This window comes from Chlamydotis macqueenii, chromosome 16, assembly GCF_036417535.1.
Source record: "Chlamydotis macqueenii isolate bChlMac1 chromosome 16, bChlMac1.mat, whole genome shotgun sequence".
NCBI lineage: Eukaryota > Metazoa > Chordata > Aves > Otidiformes > Otididae > Chlamydotis > Chlamydotis macqueenii.
In genome coordinates, this window is record NC_141571.1 from 12,696,388 (window position 1) to 12,711,965 (window position 15,578).

Here is a 15,578-nt window from a genome sequence, read left to right on the forward strand (position 1 = left end):
AAGAAGCATTATCCTCCTGCTCCTGCAGCCCTGTGCGGCTTGCCAGAGGGAGCACTTTTTAATGGAGCCAGAGAACCTAAAGGAGAATCCAGAAGGATAAGGTTTCAAGTGAATTCTCTGGTTTATACCATTTATAGTCCTATTAAATTCAATGTGTTTCTCAGACATTTGCGGGGCAAGGAAGTTCAGTGTATTCGTACATCTTTCAAGATCCTCGCTTGATCATTTGACTCTGTCCAGCCAGCTTAACAAGCTAAATAATAAAAGCGAACAATGCAAAACTCATTGAATTTTTTTTCACCCTGTGACTTTTTTGAAGAGGCATACCATTTTTTTTTTCTCAGATGCCCAGCAGTTTGCTGCAAACTCCTGCGGCTTCTCTGCCCATCACTCAGTACCTGTTTCAGCATATCCAATAGTTGTACTTCCCTCCTTTCACAGAGAAGCAATTAAAAATGATGAGGGTAAAGGGTTAAACCTAAAAGCCTGCTAATGAGGGTGCCTTCTTGGTTTTCTTTTCATCAGGAATTTGATGCTGTTTTCAGCATAAGCTTTCGATAAGCATCGCTGAACATTTTTCCAGAGTATATTAAAAAAAAGTTTTCTTTTTTTACCGTCCTGTAAAAATGATAGATGTGTGGCTCCGCTGTTTATCTGAAATCCTAATTACTGATGCTGCAGCTTTGGAATGTTAAATTCATGCAGTGTTCTTCAGACTTCAAACTGGTCAGAGAAAGATGGATTTGTGTCCACAGAGAGATCCGAGTCTAGTAAACAGAGCCAATGTTTGTTTATTTATTTATTAAATTATTTTAAAGTCAAGAGTTGCATCAACTGCAATTTGCATAAAGTTAGAGCTTTCTAAAGGAGGAAAAAAAAAAAAGCATGGTTTTTTTTGCCATTGAATGAAATTTTAATTTCTGTTTCCATAAGAGCAAAGAGTAGAGGTAAGAGGTGGAATTTGAAAATATGGATGAGATCTCCTTTCCCTGAGCTATGGTATTTATTATAGAACAGGAGTTTGATTTATTTTTTTTTTCAAACCTGTACATATATATTTGGAAAAAATATAATATATATATATATGATGTATATGTGAGTGTGTATATTTATTTAACAGTGCATCTCAGTAGTTCTGTAACATCCTGAGGGATCATTTTCACAGGGCAGCGAGGAGGATGAGCCTGGGATTTCTGAGAGTCCTTGCAGCCACGTGGTGAGCGCGCGAGCAGTTTGTGCTGTCCCACAGATGTGTTTTCTACGCTTCGTGTGAGCAGTGCCTAGAATCACAGCACAGCTCTGCCCGACAACCGCTGAGCATGGCAGTCCCTCGCATTCCGGCCTGGATGGGTTTCTGAGTTGTCTGCCCTGTGTGGGTGATGTCCCTCGTGGGGACTGAGCATTATGGAATCCATAGGTCCTTGAAGTCTTTCTGTGTTGGCAGCCCGTAAGGACTCTGAGGAGAGGCGCTGGCTGTGTGAATTCATCGCTAAGCATCCACCTACCTGTGCCACCTGAGAAGAGCGATGCGGAGCACAGACATTGCTTGTTTAAAAAATTAGACTTAATTTCTCTCAGGATTTTCTCTGTCTCTAGTCAAGTTTGTTTTAAACTAATGGAAGTAATTAGCAAGTCACAGAGGGACTAAGAGGTAGCCATTTTTAGATAATGGAGCATGAAAGTCGACACGGTGACATATGACACCAGAGCAGCATGCTGGAGCCATGCGCTGTGTCTTAAGCAGATGTTTAAGTACTTTGAATACTGAAGTCACAACCTACACGTATAGGAAGGGATTTTTTTTTTTTTCTCTCTCAGACTACTACTACACTATAGGGCTTTCTTTTAATCTCAATAAAATCAAAGTAAGCTCTGAATTGTTTTTAATGTGCAGTCATTATCACTCTTTACTCTCTTCTTCAAATGCCTTTTTGTATACGATGTGTGGGTACTTCAGTTGGTGTAGGTGGAACTCGCTTTTTGTGTTGCCGTTATGTAGCAGAGGAGTGCAATAACACGCCTAATGGACCTCGTTTCTAACGCTGATGGCATGGAGCTGAAAATTAATAACACCAAAGCACTTGATGTGTTTGCACATACTTGTTATAGCTGAGATTTGCAGAAATTCCTGAGAGATGGAGATCTCGCAGCAGGGTGGTCCTCAGGGGAGTGGCGGATCTCCCCTGGCAGCACCAGCCACCTCACGGGTCTCTGAGGCCACCCCAGCTTCTCCAGGTGTGCACCATTGGTTTTTGTAGGTGCCACCAAACAGTGTGTGTGTTTAACCTCACTCAATCCTTTTTATTTTTCAGTCTAGTCTAAAAGCTGTGCCTTCACTGTTAAAGCAAGCAGGGCCTGGCATGGGTCTGAGAACTGACCTGGGATTGTCCATATGGTCAGATCAATGGTGGCACCACAGAGTTTTGGAGATAGTGTTGACCATGTGTTGTCTCCAGTAGGCCATTCAGAAGTGAAACCTCATCTGGGAGGTGAGCTGTTGCGTGCTGGTTGACTTCAAGGCTGGAGCGTTGACTTGCTAGTGGGGACTTGAAGCCCTTGGCACCGGTTGGGTTTGGGTGGGATGGCCCATGCGCTGCATGGCACATGGCATCTGAAGAAAGGCCCAGGTTCCAGATCTGATGAAGTCTGAAGACTCAACACAAAGTCATGTATTTTTTTAAAAGTTTTGCTTCCAACTTGTACACCTGGGCTTTGAGGTTTGAGATAATTCCTAGCTTTTCTGGAAACCATGGAGGACTCAATCTTGTAGTCAGTCTTTATTTAACTGGATGGAAGCCTCAACTTTGTAAGACAGAAATCCCCTCCTCCAGGCTGCTGCATATCTGCGCTGTGCTCTGACACGCAGTGACTGAAAGCAAGGGTGCCAGGAGCTTCAGAGTGGCTGAAGTAGCAATTAAGTAATATCATGCCCCTTAAAAAAAATGGTAACCAAAGTCTCATTTAAACTTTGGGTAGTGCAGGAGGTGCTACTTCCTATTACATGGAAAAAGATTTGCTGAGCTTCTGGAGATGGAAAGCAGAGATAACTGGCCAAATGTCTTGACTAAAGCATTTCAGATGAGATAGGCGTGGAAGTTATTTGCTGCGGCCGGAGGTACAGCGAAGAGTAAAGACAGGCAAACCCTCCTTTCTGAGACAAAACTGGGGGGCATTTTTTCCCATGGATTCCAGATTAAATGATAATTCAGTGCTGTAGCCTATTACAATGAAATTGCTTAAAAGCATTACCTGCTTTTTATTTATATACCAGAATACCTTATTCACGTTCTTTTTTTTTTGTGAATTGATGTGTGACATTTGCTGTTTGTGCCCAGTAATTACTGCAGCATTAGGTAACAGTTCCCACTACACACAAAAATGTGTGAATATGGTCTAAATAAGCGCGTAGCATGGAAAGCCTCGGTAAGATGTACGGTTGTGAGATGGTCACAGCACCCGGTTATTGTGAGAGGTGCGGTTTGGTGAAGGAGGGGATGGATTTTTCCCTTCCTCTGCTACAGTCTGTGCCTCATTTCTCTGTGCTGTGATGGTACGGGGGGGCTTTGGCATGGGACTGGTTGAGCAGTTTCTTTCCCCACTGCCATCCCTCAAATATTTTTATTTAAATCCAGATCGATCCCTGATTCAGTTCGAAGCAGTCAGCTCTGGTATGGGGGGAAGGAGATGGCTGGGTAAGACTGACCCCAGCAGCTCTTCTCGCCTGGATTGCTGCTGCGTCGCTTCTCCTGCCACAGCCAGCCTAGGCAGGACTCCTCTGGCCCAGCTTTTCTTCTGCAAAAAATTGCAGTGCCTGCTGAAGCTGCATGAGCCTCGCACGAGCAGGTTTTCCTTATCGCGGGGCAGGCCAGGGGCATCGCTGCGAAGCACTCAAAAGCCACAGCATGAGAATGCCTGTAATGATCCCAGCTCGAGAGCTGTACATCCATTCTCGCTCACTCGAGATGTTTTTACGGCTAGACTATGTTTTCCTTCACCACATGTGTGTTCCGCCCCATGGATCACTCAAATGGCAGAAAGCGTTTTGTTTCCTCTGTGATTAGCTGCAGGTTCAATTTCTATCAGATTTGTCAATTTTGTCATATAATAGTTTGGGTTTTTTCCAGCCTAATGTATGTGACATGTTTCATGATGCCAATAAAAATAGTTTTCAAACTAGACTGTAAAAGAATTTGACTGAAAACCGCTGAAAATAAAAATATCAGCAACTGGGGAGCTTTGATCTAACAGTGTAGACTTTTAAATGACAAGTTGTGGTTTGTGAAGCGAAGTTTTACAGTTTTTTGCTGTCACTGTAACGTTCAGAGAGGTTGGCCAGGGTGGGATCGCAGCTCTGGCTGGGAGGGGTCCGGTTCCCGCGGCGGATGCAATCTGCAGAACGGTTTTAATTTTTCTTCTTTGTTTAAGTTTTTTGTTTTTATATTTCTGATAATGGAATTGTTATGGGCTTTTGAATTTCAGTTAAGGATGTGCAAATAGGCTATCTGGTAAGTAGGTTATTGAAGGGTTAGGGAAATGGAGAACATTTCGTGCAAAAAAATACCCACAGTGTGGGTAATAGACTCCAGTCGAATTTAAAAGATAATGGCGACAAGGGAGAAATCCGCTTGTAGAAATGGGGAACAGCTGTGTTTGAGATCTAATGAAACTGTATCAAATACTTTAAAAATGGCTTACGACTTCTTCCCTGGGGAACGGAGATAAAGCACAAGAGCATTCCTGAAAGGTCGAAGAAACAGTTAAATCATTTCCTTGATGGTTATTAGAGATATAGAAGACATCAGTGAAAATTAAATGTCTGAAACTTGTATTTGATTGCTTTCCTTATCACGCCGATCTCACACGTTTCTTCCATCTCCTTCTCTCTGTTCTAGTAAAATTTAATAACTGTGCCGGTAACAAGGGAGTTCGGTATGAAACCAACAGCCTGGACTTCAAGGTGAGAGCGGATGGGACCATGTATGCTGCGCACCCGGTGCAGCTGCCCTCAAAGCAGCTGGTCCTGATGGTGACGGCGTGGGATCCCCAGACCCTGGGCAGATGGGAGGCGATCATCCGGTTTCTGGTGGCAGAGAAGTCACAACACAATGGACACAAGGTAAGAAATTTTCAAAGTTCTTTTTCTTATTTCAGGCTTCCTTTGCTTGTGTTCCCCAAGCCTCTAAAAGTTACATGCGGTGTCAAATTGTTTGTGTTGCCTGGTCTGTGCTTCCAAAGGAAGTGTCCTGGTAGAAGATACCACAAGCAGCATCAAATTTTTTGAAAATGGTCCTTGAACCTCTCTGACAGAAGTTATTTAGGGTCACCAGTGAATGAAGCATTCTCTAAGTTCATACTTTCGTATTCTTAAGTGACCACTTGGCCCTGTTATATACCACAGGTTATATTAGGGGGAAAAACTCTTCAGCAGGGCCTGTTGTGATGGGACAAGGGGTAATGGTTTCAAAATAGAGGGAGGTAGATTTAGATTAGATATTAGGAAAAAAATTTTTACAGTGAGGGTGGTGGAACACTGCCGCAGTTTGCCCAGAGAGGTGGTGGATGCCCCATCCCTGGAAACATTCCAGGCCAGGTTGGCCGGGGCTCTGAGCAACCTGATCCAATTGGAGATGTCCCTGCTTCTGGCAGGGGGTTGAACTGGATGGCCTTGAAAGGCCCCTTCCAACCCAAACCATTCTATGATTCTATACCTTGTGTTTGCATCTCATTGCTAATACTCTCACTTGACTTCAAATAAAACCTGCAAATGAAGGGTGCCTCCCTCTCTCCAGAGTCCAAATCAACCATCTTCCTGAGAAATATGAAGTTCAGATTTCTTCTGTGACAGCGTAAACCTGGAGTCATGCATTGGCTGCTGCTGCCGTGCTGCTAAGACGTCTCCCTGGTTTTCACGGTGATTCCCTTCTCTCTGCGAGCCGTCTGCATGGACCTGCAGCTACGTGAGGGGCTCACGTGAGCCCCCCTACGTGAGGGGAGATCTGGGCTCATTCCATTCCAATGCAGCGAGGACAGGGAGCATTGCTGCTGCCTGACAAGGGACGTACGCTCACACGCAGCATGGGCCAGTGCGGCAGTGAGGCACAACGTGGCACCACAGTGGCAAACGTCCCCTGTGCTCAGTGCCAGCATCTTCCCTTCCCCACAGCTGAAGAGTGAAAAGTATTTCAGCTCAGTAATTCAGACAGAAGGTTACAGATGCTTTAGTTCTTTTCTAGTTTCATATACTTAGTTGAAAAGCAGGAAGGATCTGTCCCTGCCCAACAATCTGAGAGCAGTTTTGCTTCAGTTAAATGCCGTGGTGGGCTGCACAGTGCCACTGTAACTGGGGACTGCACCATGAAAATATATTTCTTCTGGTCTGCTCCTTGAGTAGCTGTCTCTGTCCCACCTCTTCCATATCATCTTTGGCAGCAGCAGTTCACCTTTTCATTTTCTCCTCCTTCCTTTTCAGTGTTAGTCTGGACTGAGGATCCTGCACTACGCTGAGTAAACGCAGTTACATTGTCTGGCGCCTACTCAGAAAACCCAGTTCTGTAATGGTTGGGCGGTTACAGTTAAGCAGGATTTGGCAGGAAATTGGCTGAAGGGCCCAATTTATTGCTGGATCTTGAAGACCCACAGAGCAAAAGGCTGAAGGTGTGTGTCCTGGGGAGCAGTCACGGCTAGCTCGAGGACAGGCACGGTCGCTTGGCTATGGCTGTAGTTCAGATTAATAAAAATAGCAAGATTAGTAAAAATAGCAAGACTGGCCTCTCCTTTCCTCTTCCCTGCAGTACTGGGACAGAGGAGGAGGGGGAGAAAAGGGAGAGACTTTCTGTGCCGTGTTGTCGGAATGCCACCGTGTGAGTGTGTGCATGTGAGACAGGAGGAGAGGACTTGGGGAGACGTAAATCTAGCGGGTGCCCGATGGGCTGACCCCTGAGATTATGCAGGGCTGAAAGTCATGACAATACAATTCTGCTGTTCTTCAGTAAGGCTCTGGCTCGTGCAAGATATAATTAAGCCCTGTATGTTATGTCAACTGTATTTGCCACTTTCTAACCAAAGAAATACTCATTCCTTCTAAAAGTAATTAAATGTTGAAGGAACAAAGTAAGGTGTGTTATATACTGCCTTAAAGTTCTTCTCAGTGTAGCTGGAAGAAAACTGAATAAGCACACGTTTCTGCTTTAGTAAAATATTTGGTTGGAAATTCATCTAATGCTAATGTAAGCTGAACTCTGGTTCAAAACAGGGAGAGCTAAGCTTTTTAAAATTCATATCCCTTATTTCTAAAAGCCTTATTAGTGTGTAGTTTGAGGCTGGAAAAATATGGAAAACAAGACTAATGACAAGGTCATAAGCAGTTTTATTGTGGGTCCCTATACCAGGCATCTGACTTACGTTTTATTTAAATGCTTATGCTTTTTGCAAGCAAAATAATGCTTTGTTTACTAAAGAAATAAATGTGATTATGAGATTATTTTAAAAAATAATAGTGTTTATGCTAAAAAAAAAACCCAAAACCTAACAATATCCAGTTCAATGTATTTCAGGCCGTGACCCTAATATACTGCATTTCATGGCTTTTACTAGAAACAGGTTTCACATTTGGTTTTGTATAATATAATATGACTCAAGCAGAACCACATAATTTTTTTAAAAGACATTTCAGGCTGTTGTGTTGTATTCAGGATATGGAGGCAGCGAATACGGGAGGGAAAGGAGGAGGTGACGTGAGAGAGGGAGAGAGACCAGCTCTCTGTTCTGGCACATACATCCATTTCCATTTTACTTTGTAGATTTGTGACTGATTTTGTGAAAATGCTGAACAGTTCCCAGACATTAAAAATAATTGGCATGAAAATTTGTCTTCCCGCACCTACTGATCTCTGTTTGCTGGCACCTGCAGCACAAATCGGTCCCTCTGCCTTGCTCACCCGTCCTCCGTGTTTCTGTAGGCTTCTCCATGACTGGTGGCCCTCAACTGGGACAGCCCCACTGCGTGACGGGGAGCTTGCTGCCCCTCTGAATCACCTCTCAAAGGATAAATCAGAATTTAGTTCACAATTATCCATGGATTAAAGCTTCCTGAAAACGTGATTAGCCCTCCTGGTACGGCTGTTGTTAGACATTTTGTTTATTGTGGAGGTTGATACAGAATAAATGTTATAGGAGAAGGCACCGTTGTTGGGATACTGTTGGCTGAGGTCGTGGGGGACCAGAAGCGAGGTCCCTGCTCTGCTGCAAATTTCTGGGGGGAGCAAACCCACTCTTCTGTAGCCTGCCTGCAGAATGGAGACAGTGGTTTCCTTCCCAGGAGGGCACAGAGGATAAACGCTGCAATACATGGTCACAATATGTAAGTCTGCCTAAGGGGCTGGAAGAGCTTTGGTGGTGGCCAGTGTGCTTCCAGATTGGCAGATTTGTTCAGAATTACTCCTGTTGGGACAGTTGTGCCCTTGTGTGCTTTCATTGCAAAATCAGAGGTTTTGGTGCCAATACCTGTGCCTCACATCCCGCAGCTGTGTCGTTACTCTTGGTCTAAGCTGGCATTTTCATGGTGAGTGACCCCGTACAATGACAGTTTCCCCTCCTTCACAGTGGTGGTCTTAGAAATGTGCTGATTTAGATGACTGAATAACCTGGGCAAATCTGCAAATTTTCCCCAGTAACCACTGCAGTGAAAGAATGCTAACTACTACATTAAAGTTTAATGCTAGTGGGATGAAATTATAGCAAAGAAGGTAAATATTTTTAAAATGTATTTTATGATACATGAAGCATACCTTTTTTTCCCTCCTCCCCAGCAAACACTTAAATGTAAACTGTTTTCTGGTTAAAAAAAAGTGATGTTAGTAATTCTAGGAACTTTTGTTCAGTCTTGCAGGAAACCTGATAGCAATTCAATTAGAAAATGCAAATGGGGTCACGTATTTCCCACAGGAGTGCTGAATTACCCCAGAGGAAACTGAGTGATATTCTAGCATAACAATAAATACTTAAGATAAAGTTTCCTGAACTGTTCTTGTCTAGCTGCTTGTTGTTGCAATTGAAACTATCAATCGGACCTGTGGGTATAATTTGGAAAGTGAAAGAGAAAGAACGAAAGAAAAGAAAAAAAGTTTTTTATGAAATAATAAAAAGTTCTTGTAGCTTGTGTCAGCGTTTATGAAAGATAAACTTAAGTGGGATAATGCTCTAGAAGAAAACAAAGTAAAGCCAGACTTTATTTATCTGGAATTAGCAATGCAATGTCTTCTTTTGTAAGGGTGCATCCTATTATTTCTAACAATTGGGTATGGATTTAACTGGAAGTCTAAAAATGAAGATTATGTCTGTGAACAGTGACATTGCTGAAGACTTCAGTCTTCAGAGTGTCCTCTGTTTCTTACTTGCAGAAACTCAAGTCTTCCCAAGTAGATGGATGGATATGTGCCATTTGTCCACCACATCCCGCTCTACCCTGAGTCCATGCAGCCGAGCTTTTCCTTGTCACTCCTTGTGAATCAGCGTCCTCCATTCCCCGTGTTGGCTTTTCCCATCTGAATTTGTGCCCCCACTCTGTCCTGTTGATCTTCTCTTTAATTTTCAGTGCTTGTATGTGTTCTAAGCATGTTAAGGCATGTCTGGCACATTTTCTGCTTTAGTAGTTTTTGTATTTTTCTGTAGTTTTCACCTCTTGAGTTAAAATCAGGATCATAGAAATACAGCATAGAAAGGAATTCACAGCAAAAGAGCTTGGAGATACAGGATACGTTCAGTACATGTAGAATGCCAATCGTCTGCTGCCATTGACTTATTTTAGGAAAAAAAAAGTGTTGTTTTCTTTGAGTCTTGTTTATGTCAACTTAAGTTTTTCATTGCCTTAGCTTCTCAAATTCTGAGCATGGAAGTATGTAAATTTTTGCAATGTTAAATCACTGGGGACTGTGCAATTAAAATCTTACAACTGCATGGGTATGCAGCTAGTATTTAAAACATAGAGAACTACTGTCAGAAAACAATCCTGGCTTAAGCCCAGCTTGTGTTTTATTATGGCTCATCTTATTTTGCGCTTCTTTCATAACCCAGGTATAGGTCCACAGCCATACAATATGAATGTGAAAAGCTGATTCTTACAGCCAGATTTTTTTTTATTTATTTAAAGCCTTTAAATAATCATCTCTGGCATTTTACCTGGCTGAGATTTTAAATCCCAGTATAGCCTTTTATTGCTGATCACAAATACAAAGGTCTCTGGGTAAGGAAAGGCTTATTCAGCACTGATCTTGTTTATGCCCTCGGTTACTGTGCTGGCCAGGATGCTGGCACGGGGCCTGGGAGCAATGGAGATGTAGCCTTCCCATGATGGAAGAAAATGACAGCATAGGTGGGAGCTGTGCTTCCAGTGCTCCTGGTCGTCTTGACGCTCTCAAGTGAGTGCACCCGGAAGAAATGGGAAAGAGGTGCCCCATGTGTTCCCTGTCCTTCCTTCCCTTGCGTTGGGATGAGATATTACATATGGCATCCAGGTGATGGAGTTTATCCCATCGAACTGTGTTATCCCTAGAGAGGGGCTGAAGAAACGGGACTGTATTTGTCACCCTGCCTTTTTCTGGCCATATTTATGCCCAGTTTAAGTACTAGGTCGTTGCACTGGGGCTGTCCAGTTTGACTGCCTCTGTGGGGGATCCAGGGCAGTAACTGAGTCCAATAAAACAGCAACCAGTATCTTTTTTATTTCTGTATCCTTGTCAATGAAACACGGCCTCAACTGATCACGGTCAGTGAGGGTACATACAGAGATTTCTCTTTTTTCTTTAGGTAACTTGGGAGACATTGTTTGGGGTTTTAACAGATCAGATCAGTGGAAAAGATGAAAAAGCGGATGACTGATAAATTAATGTCATGTAATTGTTACCAGTCAAACTGCTCATGTTAATTGTGGAAGTCTAATGAAGACATGTCAGGTGCCCTTGTCTGACCTCATGCTTAGGTGAATTTGAACATCTAGCGTTTAATCATTGCAGGAGATGAAAGGGCTGTTTGTGAAAACATGTGAACTTACTTGGCCTGATTTTCAGGTGTGTTGAATCGCATTGCCTTGCGCTGTAACCAAGATAAGATATGACATACAGGTGCTCATTGCCTTGGAAAATCAGCCCACTATGGGAAGTTTCCGAGTTCTGCACTTGCTGCATTTAGTTCTTAAATAGTCAGCATCTTACCAAGGGTCAGGCTCAAAGCCATACTAGAAAGATCATCCGTAAGTGAAATTCACTGCGGATCTGTCTTCCATCAGACAAAAAAAAAGTCCTAAGGATTGAACTGCCTACACGGATACAAGTTTTTTCTGATAAAACAAAACCCTTGGACTGCTGCGTACTGCCTGCCTGTGATGTGTGCCTTGCCTTTGCCAGATCAAAGCCTTTGACCTCCGCTTTCACGTTCTTTGTCGTTAACTACTGAAGTCTGACTGCCACTTCCAAAAAAATACTTTGGGCTGAATCTTCTAAAAAAAAAACCATCATTGCTGTGGTAATCCATTGGCGGTTCCGTGTAAACATGAGTTTGAGTAAAGACAAAAATTGCTTCATGCAGGCACATCCATTAAAATAAACCTTTTTTAGGGGCTGTGAGTGTCTACCTATGTTTTCTTCGGCTCAGCTTGGTAGTTACAGGCTCAGTGTAAAGAAGGGCTTTGGTTCCTCCAGCTTCTGGAGGCCGTGTCCTTGGTGATGGATGCGGTTCCCGATAGCGCAGCTGCGTCCCGTTCTGCCCCCTCGGCACTGCTGGCCAGAGGAGTGAGGAGAGGCGGCCGGGCGTGGGTGTCCAGCGTGGCAGGGTGGGCTCAGCGAGCTAACCTTACCGCCACTGAGGAGCAGGGTTTCAAATGCTGTCCCCATCCAACACACGCTTACATTTCCTCATGCAAATGGAGATAAATTGGATGTGTTCGCGTGTTCAAATTTAAGCGTTTGCTTAGGTGCACTCCAGAATTGGGGAATAAAAGAGGAACAGCCTTTTCTTGAGAGCCTCTTGAAATAACCAAAGGATAACTTGAAAGGGCAAGCTCGCACGCTGGCGCTGGGAGAAGTACCGGAATGAATTGCTTTGCTTTCTGCCAAAGTAGCAGTGGTGCTTGTGATCTCTTACATCTCTTGTGATCTTTTTACTTGCAAACATTATGAAGAGAAGGAATATTGTTACATTTAATTCATTATTATTATTTTAATTCAAGTATCTTTTGAGCCTCACAGCTTTAGAAAAATGAAATGAGATTAAAATTTTTCACAGGCTTCTTAAGGGGTAGATTTGCTCCTGCTTCTTTCTGTGATGAAGAGCAGTTGTAGTGGGATGAGTTCTAGAAGCAAAAGAAATGTATTTTGGAACAATTTTTCAAATTATTTGTTACAAGTTTTATCTGAGTAGAAGAGCTTGGCTTGCTAGCCCAGATATCTCATACTTTTTTCTTGACAAGATATGTGCGGAACAAGAGACCTAATATCAGGGTGCAACAGCAGCTTTTACTGTGTAGTGTATGATGAGATCTACCACTTTTATTCCTGTCCTGTAGGTATCTGAACAGGTGACAAGTACGTAGTGTTCTGTAATTTAATAGCCGTGCTCTTGAGCAGTACTTGTAGTTCTGAAGCTATTGTGTATGGCTTCTTCCAATTATGAGGATGACATTAACTTGAAGATAGAAGTGTCTTTTTGTAAACACTAGAAGGTAGAGTACAACAATAATTTAGATGTTTCTTAAACAACCCTACCTAAGAAGCACTGCAAGATTAGATCTTACAAAGGGAATGTGAAAAGGTCAAGTTGATGTGGGGAGCTTTACAAGGAAACAGCCTCATCAGAACTTTTCATGTTGGGATAAGATGTTCAAGCCTTAAAAAGAGAAAGAAAAGTACATCAAGAGCAGTGTTTTGTAGATGATGTCATCTTCTTCGCTCTTGCAATATTCTGAGCCTGACAATGACAAGAAGAGTATCGCATGTGCTTGGAACCTGCGAGAGCCATAGAAGATTCCAGCAAAGGCAGATGGATATGTACCTGCTTTGGTGTGGGTTTCTTCCAGGGAATGGAAGAGGATCGTTTGAAATCTTGAAGGCAGTGGGCAGTCCAGGAGGTATCTCTAATCATCAGCATGGTGTGGTGCCGCAGAATAAGTTTCAACACGGCTCTGCCTCTCCACCCCAGCCGAAACCTCCCTCGCCCTAGAGATCCCTTTCGCATTTCATGTCATCTCGGTAATGAACTTATGCGTGTGTTGCCTGCCGGTATCCTTATTCTCCTAGTACAAAAGCAAAGCATATGGCAAAGTGCTCCAGTGACTTAGCAGATTGCAGCCTTAAATTCACCAAAGGTAAAGGTGTGCGAGAGTTCAGATGATCTCTGAATTTCAGTTAAATTATCCTGGGAAGTCTTCTGTCCCAGTGGGGCTCACCTGGTCAGCAACCACCTGAAAAGCCAGGCATGAGCTTGCGTGTCAGCTGCAGCCCATCTCCACATGGTCCTTATCTGTGTGGAGGTTTTCTGATCAAAGATCCTAAACTATATTTGTTGTTTTGAGTAAGAGTCTTTGACGACAACCTTTGGGATTTTGCCGAGAGCTACTGGGTGTCTCTTTCGTCTGGAGTCCAGACTTCACTTGGCGTTTAATTCCCTTTTCCCACTAAAGGCCCTGCTGTGTCTTTTGTAAAGAAAAGATCTTCTGCCCGACTGGCAAGCCAGAGTATTGTGTTCCCCTATTTAAAAATTTCCTGCTTTTACCTCTTACTCTTCTTCAATTTTTTTCTTCCTTTGCAGCCCTACAACACTAAGGAACATTTTGATTCCTCAGTCACACTGATTGCGTTTTCTTAGTTATGTTGGATATAATTTTCCAAAGTCTGCAGAGCCAGCCAGATACTTAACAACCTCAAATTTGCCTGCATGCCTCATTTTTCAGCTATCGAGGAGCAGTGCCCGTGCCGGCGGTTGCTCAGCTTTGACACAGACTCCTTGGGAGAGGGGCGTTTGGCATGGCCAATGCATGTGTGTGCATTTTACGTGGCTCGTTCGCATCCTCTGGAGACAGTAACTCTGGTAGATTTTAGTAAAACTTTTTCTTCCCCATCAGCCGATGTGTTCTGGAAGCTCATGCAGTTGCCAAATCTGACAATTTTTCTTACTAATTGACTCTAATGCGAACTGGTCTATGCAACCCCTCTGCTAGCTGATAAAAAAAAAGAAAGTAATGAATTTTTGCTTAACTAGCTGATTTAATTAAAATTTTTTATACTGTAATTGTATGGTTTCTATAAATGGAGAGGTAATTTTGTTTAATGAGTTCCTAACCAAACATAACATCCCTGACTGTACGTAGCCAGATCTGATAAAGGTCACAAATGCTGAGATTCCGCTGTTTGCTTTCGTGAGTCGTGATGATCAAACAGCTTGATTTGGCACTTGAAATATCCTGTCAGGATTGGTTCCCTCTATTCCTGTTTACACCAGAAATTATTAGTATGGTTTTAGGAGCAGAGGGGGTTCTTCTCTGTATCTGAACACTGTTCATTATCTTTAAAGTGGAAGTCTGCTGCCAAAATCACGTCTCGTTGTCAATTAGCGGCTTCTCTGCAAACACGTTAATTTAATGCTCCTGCGGAAGAACTGTGCACGTTGGAACATCTTGCTGCTAAAAACACTGGTTTTCAGAGCACTTTGACACAAATTGTTCATGAATAGCAGTTTATGCTGTGATGGTCATGGGACGTGACACGAAGCTATCTTTGATTAAATTTACCACGGCTTACAACTATTAGTAAATAGAGCTAATATAGATAGTCATGACAGATTTCTAGAAGGTGGATAAGGAGAAGAACAGATTATGGGTTCCTTAACTGTGCAGTTCTTGGAGGATACCTTCACGTAAAATGACTGTAATAAATGAAAGTCTAAAAGAAAAAGCCAGATCTTCTTAAAACTACTTTTTTTCCTGTCTCCAACTTCGGCAAATTTGCAATGACCTACATAAGAAAGAATCAATTACCCTAAAATAAATAAATTTGCTGTTTGTTCTGCAACCCTTTCATTATACTGTATGAGAACATAAAATGAAATCTCTCTCTCTGCTAAAAGATCAAAACCAAGGGAAACGGTGCATTTTGGGAAAAAAAAAGGACTTATTCGTCCTCCACTGCCATCCCCGATGTCAGCAAAATGTTGTCTCCTTAGAACAGAATTCATGCAAATGTTTATTTTGCAGCGCGCTCATGTTCCCTTTGTTAAAGAACTAAGCTATATTTTCATTGTCTTATTTTCTGTTTGGTAAATATCATTTTCTCCTGTCCTTTCCGCAGCTACCATGGAAACAAACAAAAATGCTTCAAATTAAATATTTTTAAATAGATTTTTTTTTCCTTAGTAGAAAATGGTACCAGTTTTCAAAATGGGTATTGATGTAGGAGATGAAGGGAGATGTGTTTGAGCAGTGGACTAAAGGTGGCTTTGTATCCCTTTGTATTAATAAAAGTATATTAAAAACACATTGCTTCAGTTAAACCCTAGGAGTGACACTAGAAAGAAAACAAGCCAAGTATTATTTC

At 42.6% G+C, this 15,578-nt stretch overlaps 1 protein-coding gene across 1 annotated transcript in view; it reads left to right on the plus strand.

Annotated features, from left to right (window-relative positions):
* The window catches only part of CDH4 (cadherin 4), a 445,447-nt gene that overhangs the window by 264,940 nt on the left and 164,929 nt on the right, over positions 1-15,578 (plus strand). The window contains exon 3 of the mRNA XM_086760833.1: positions 4,893-5,116. Coding sequence (XP_086616959.1) covers positions 4,893-5,116 — 224 coding nt within the window. The remainder of the gene's footprint in view (positions 1-4,892; positions 5,117-15,578) is intronic.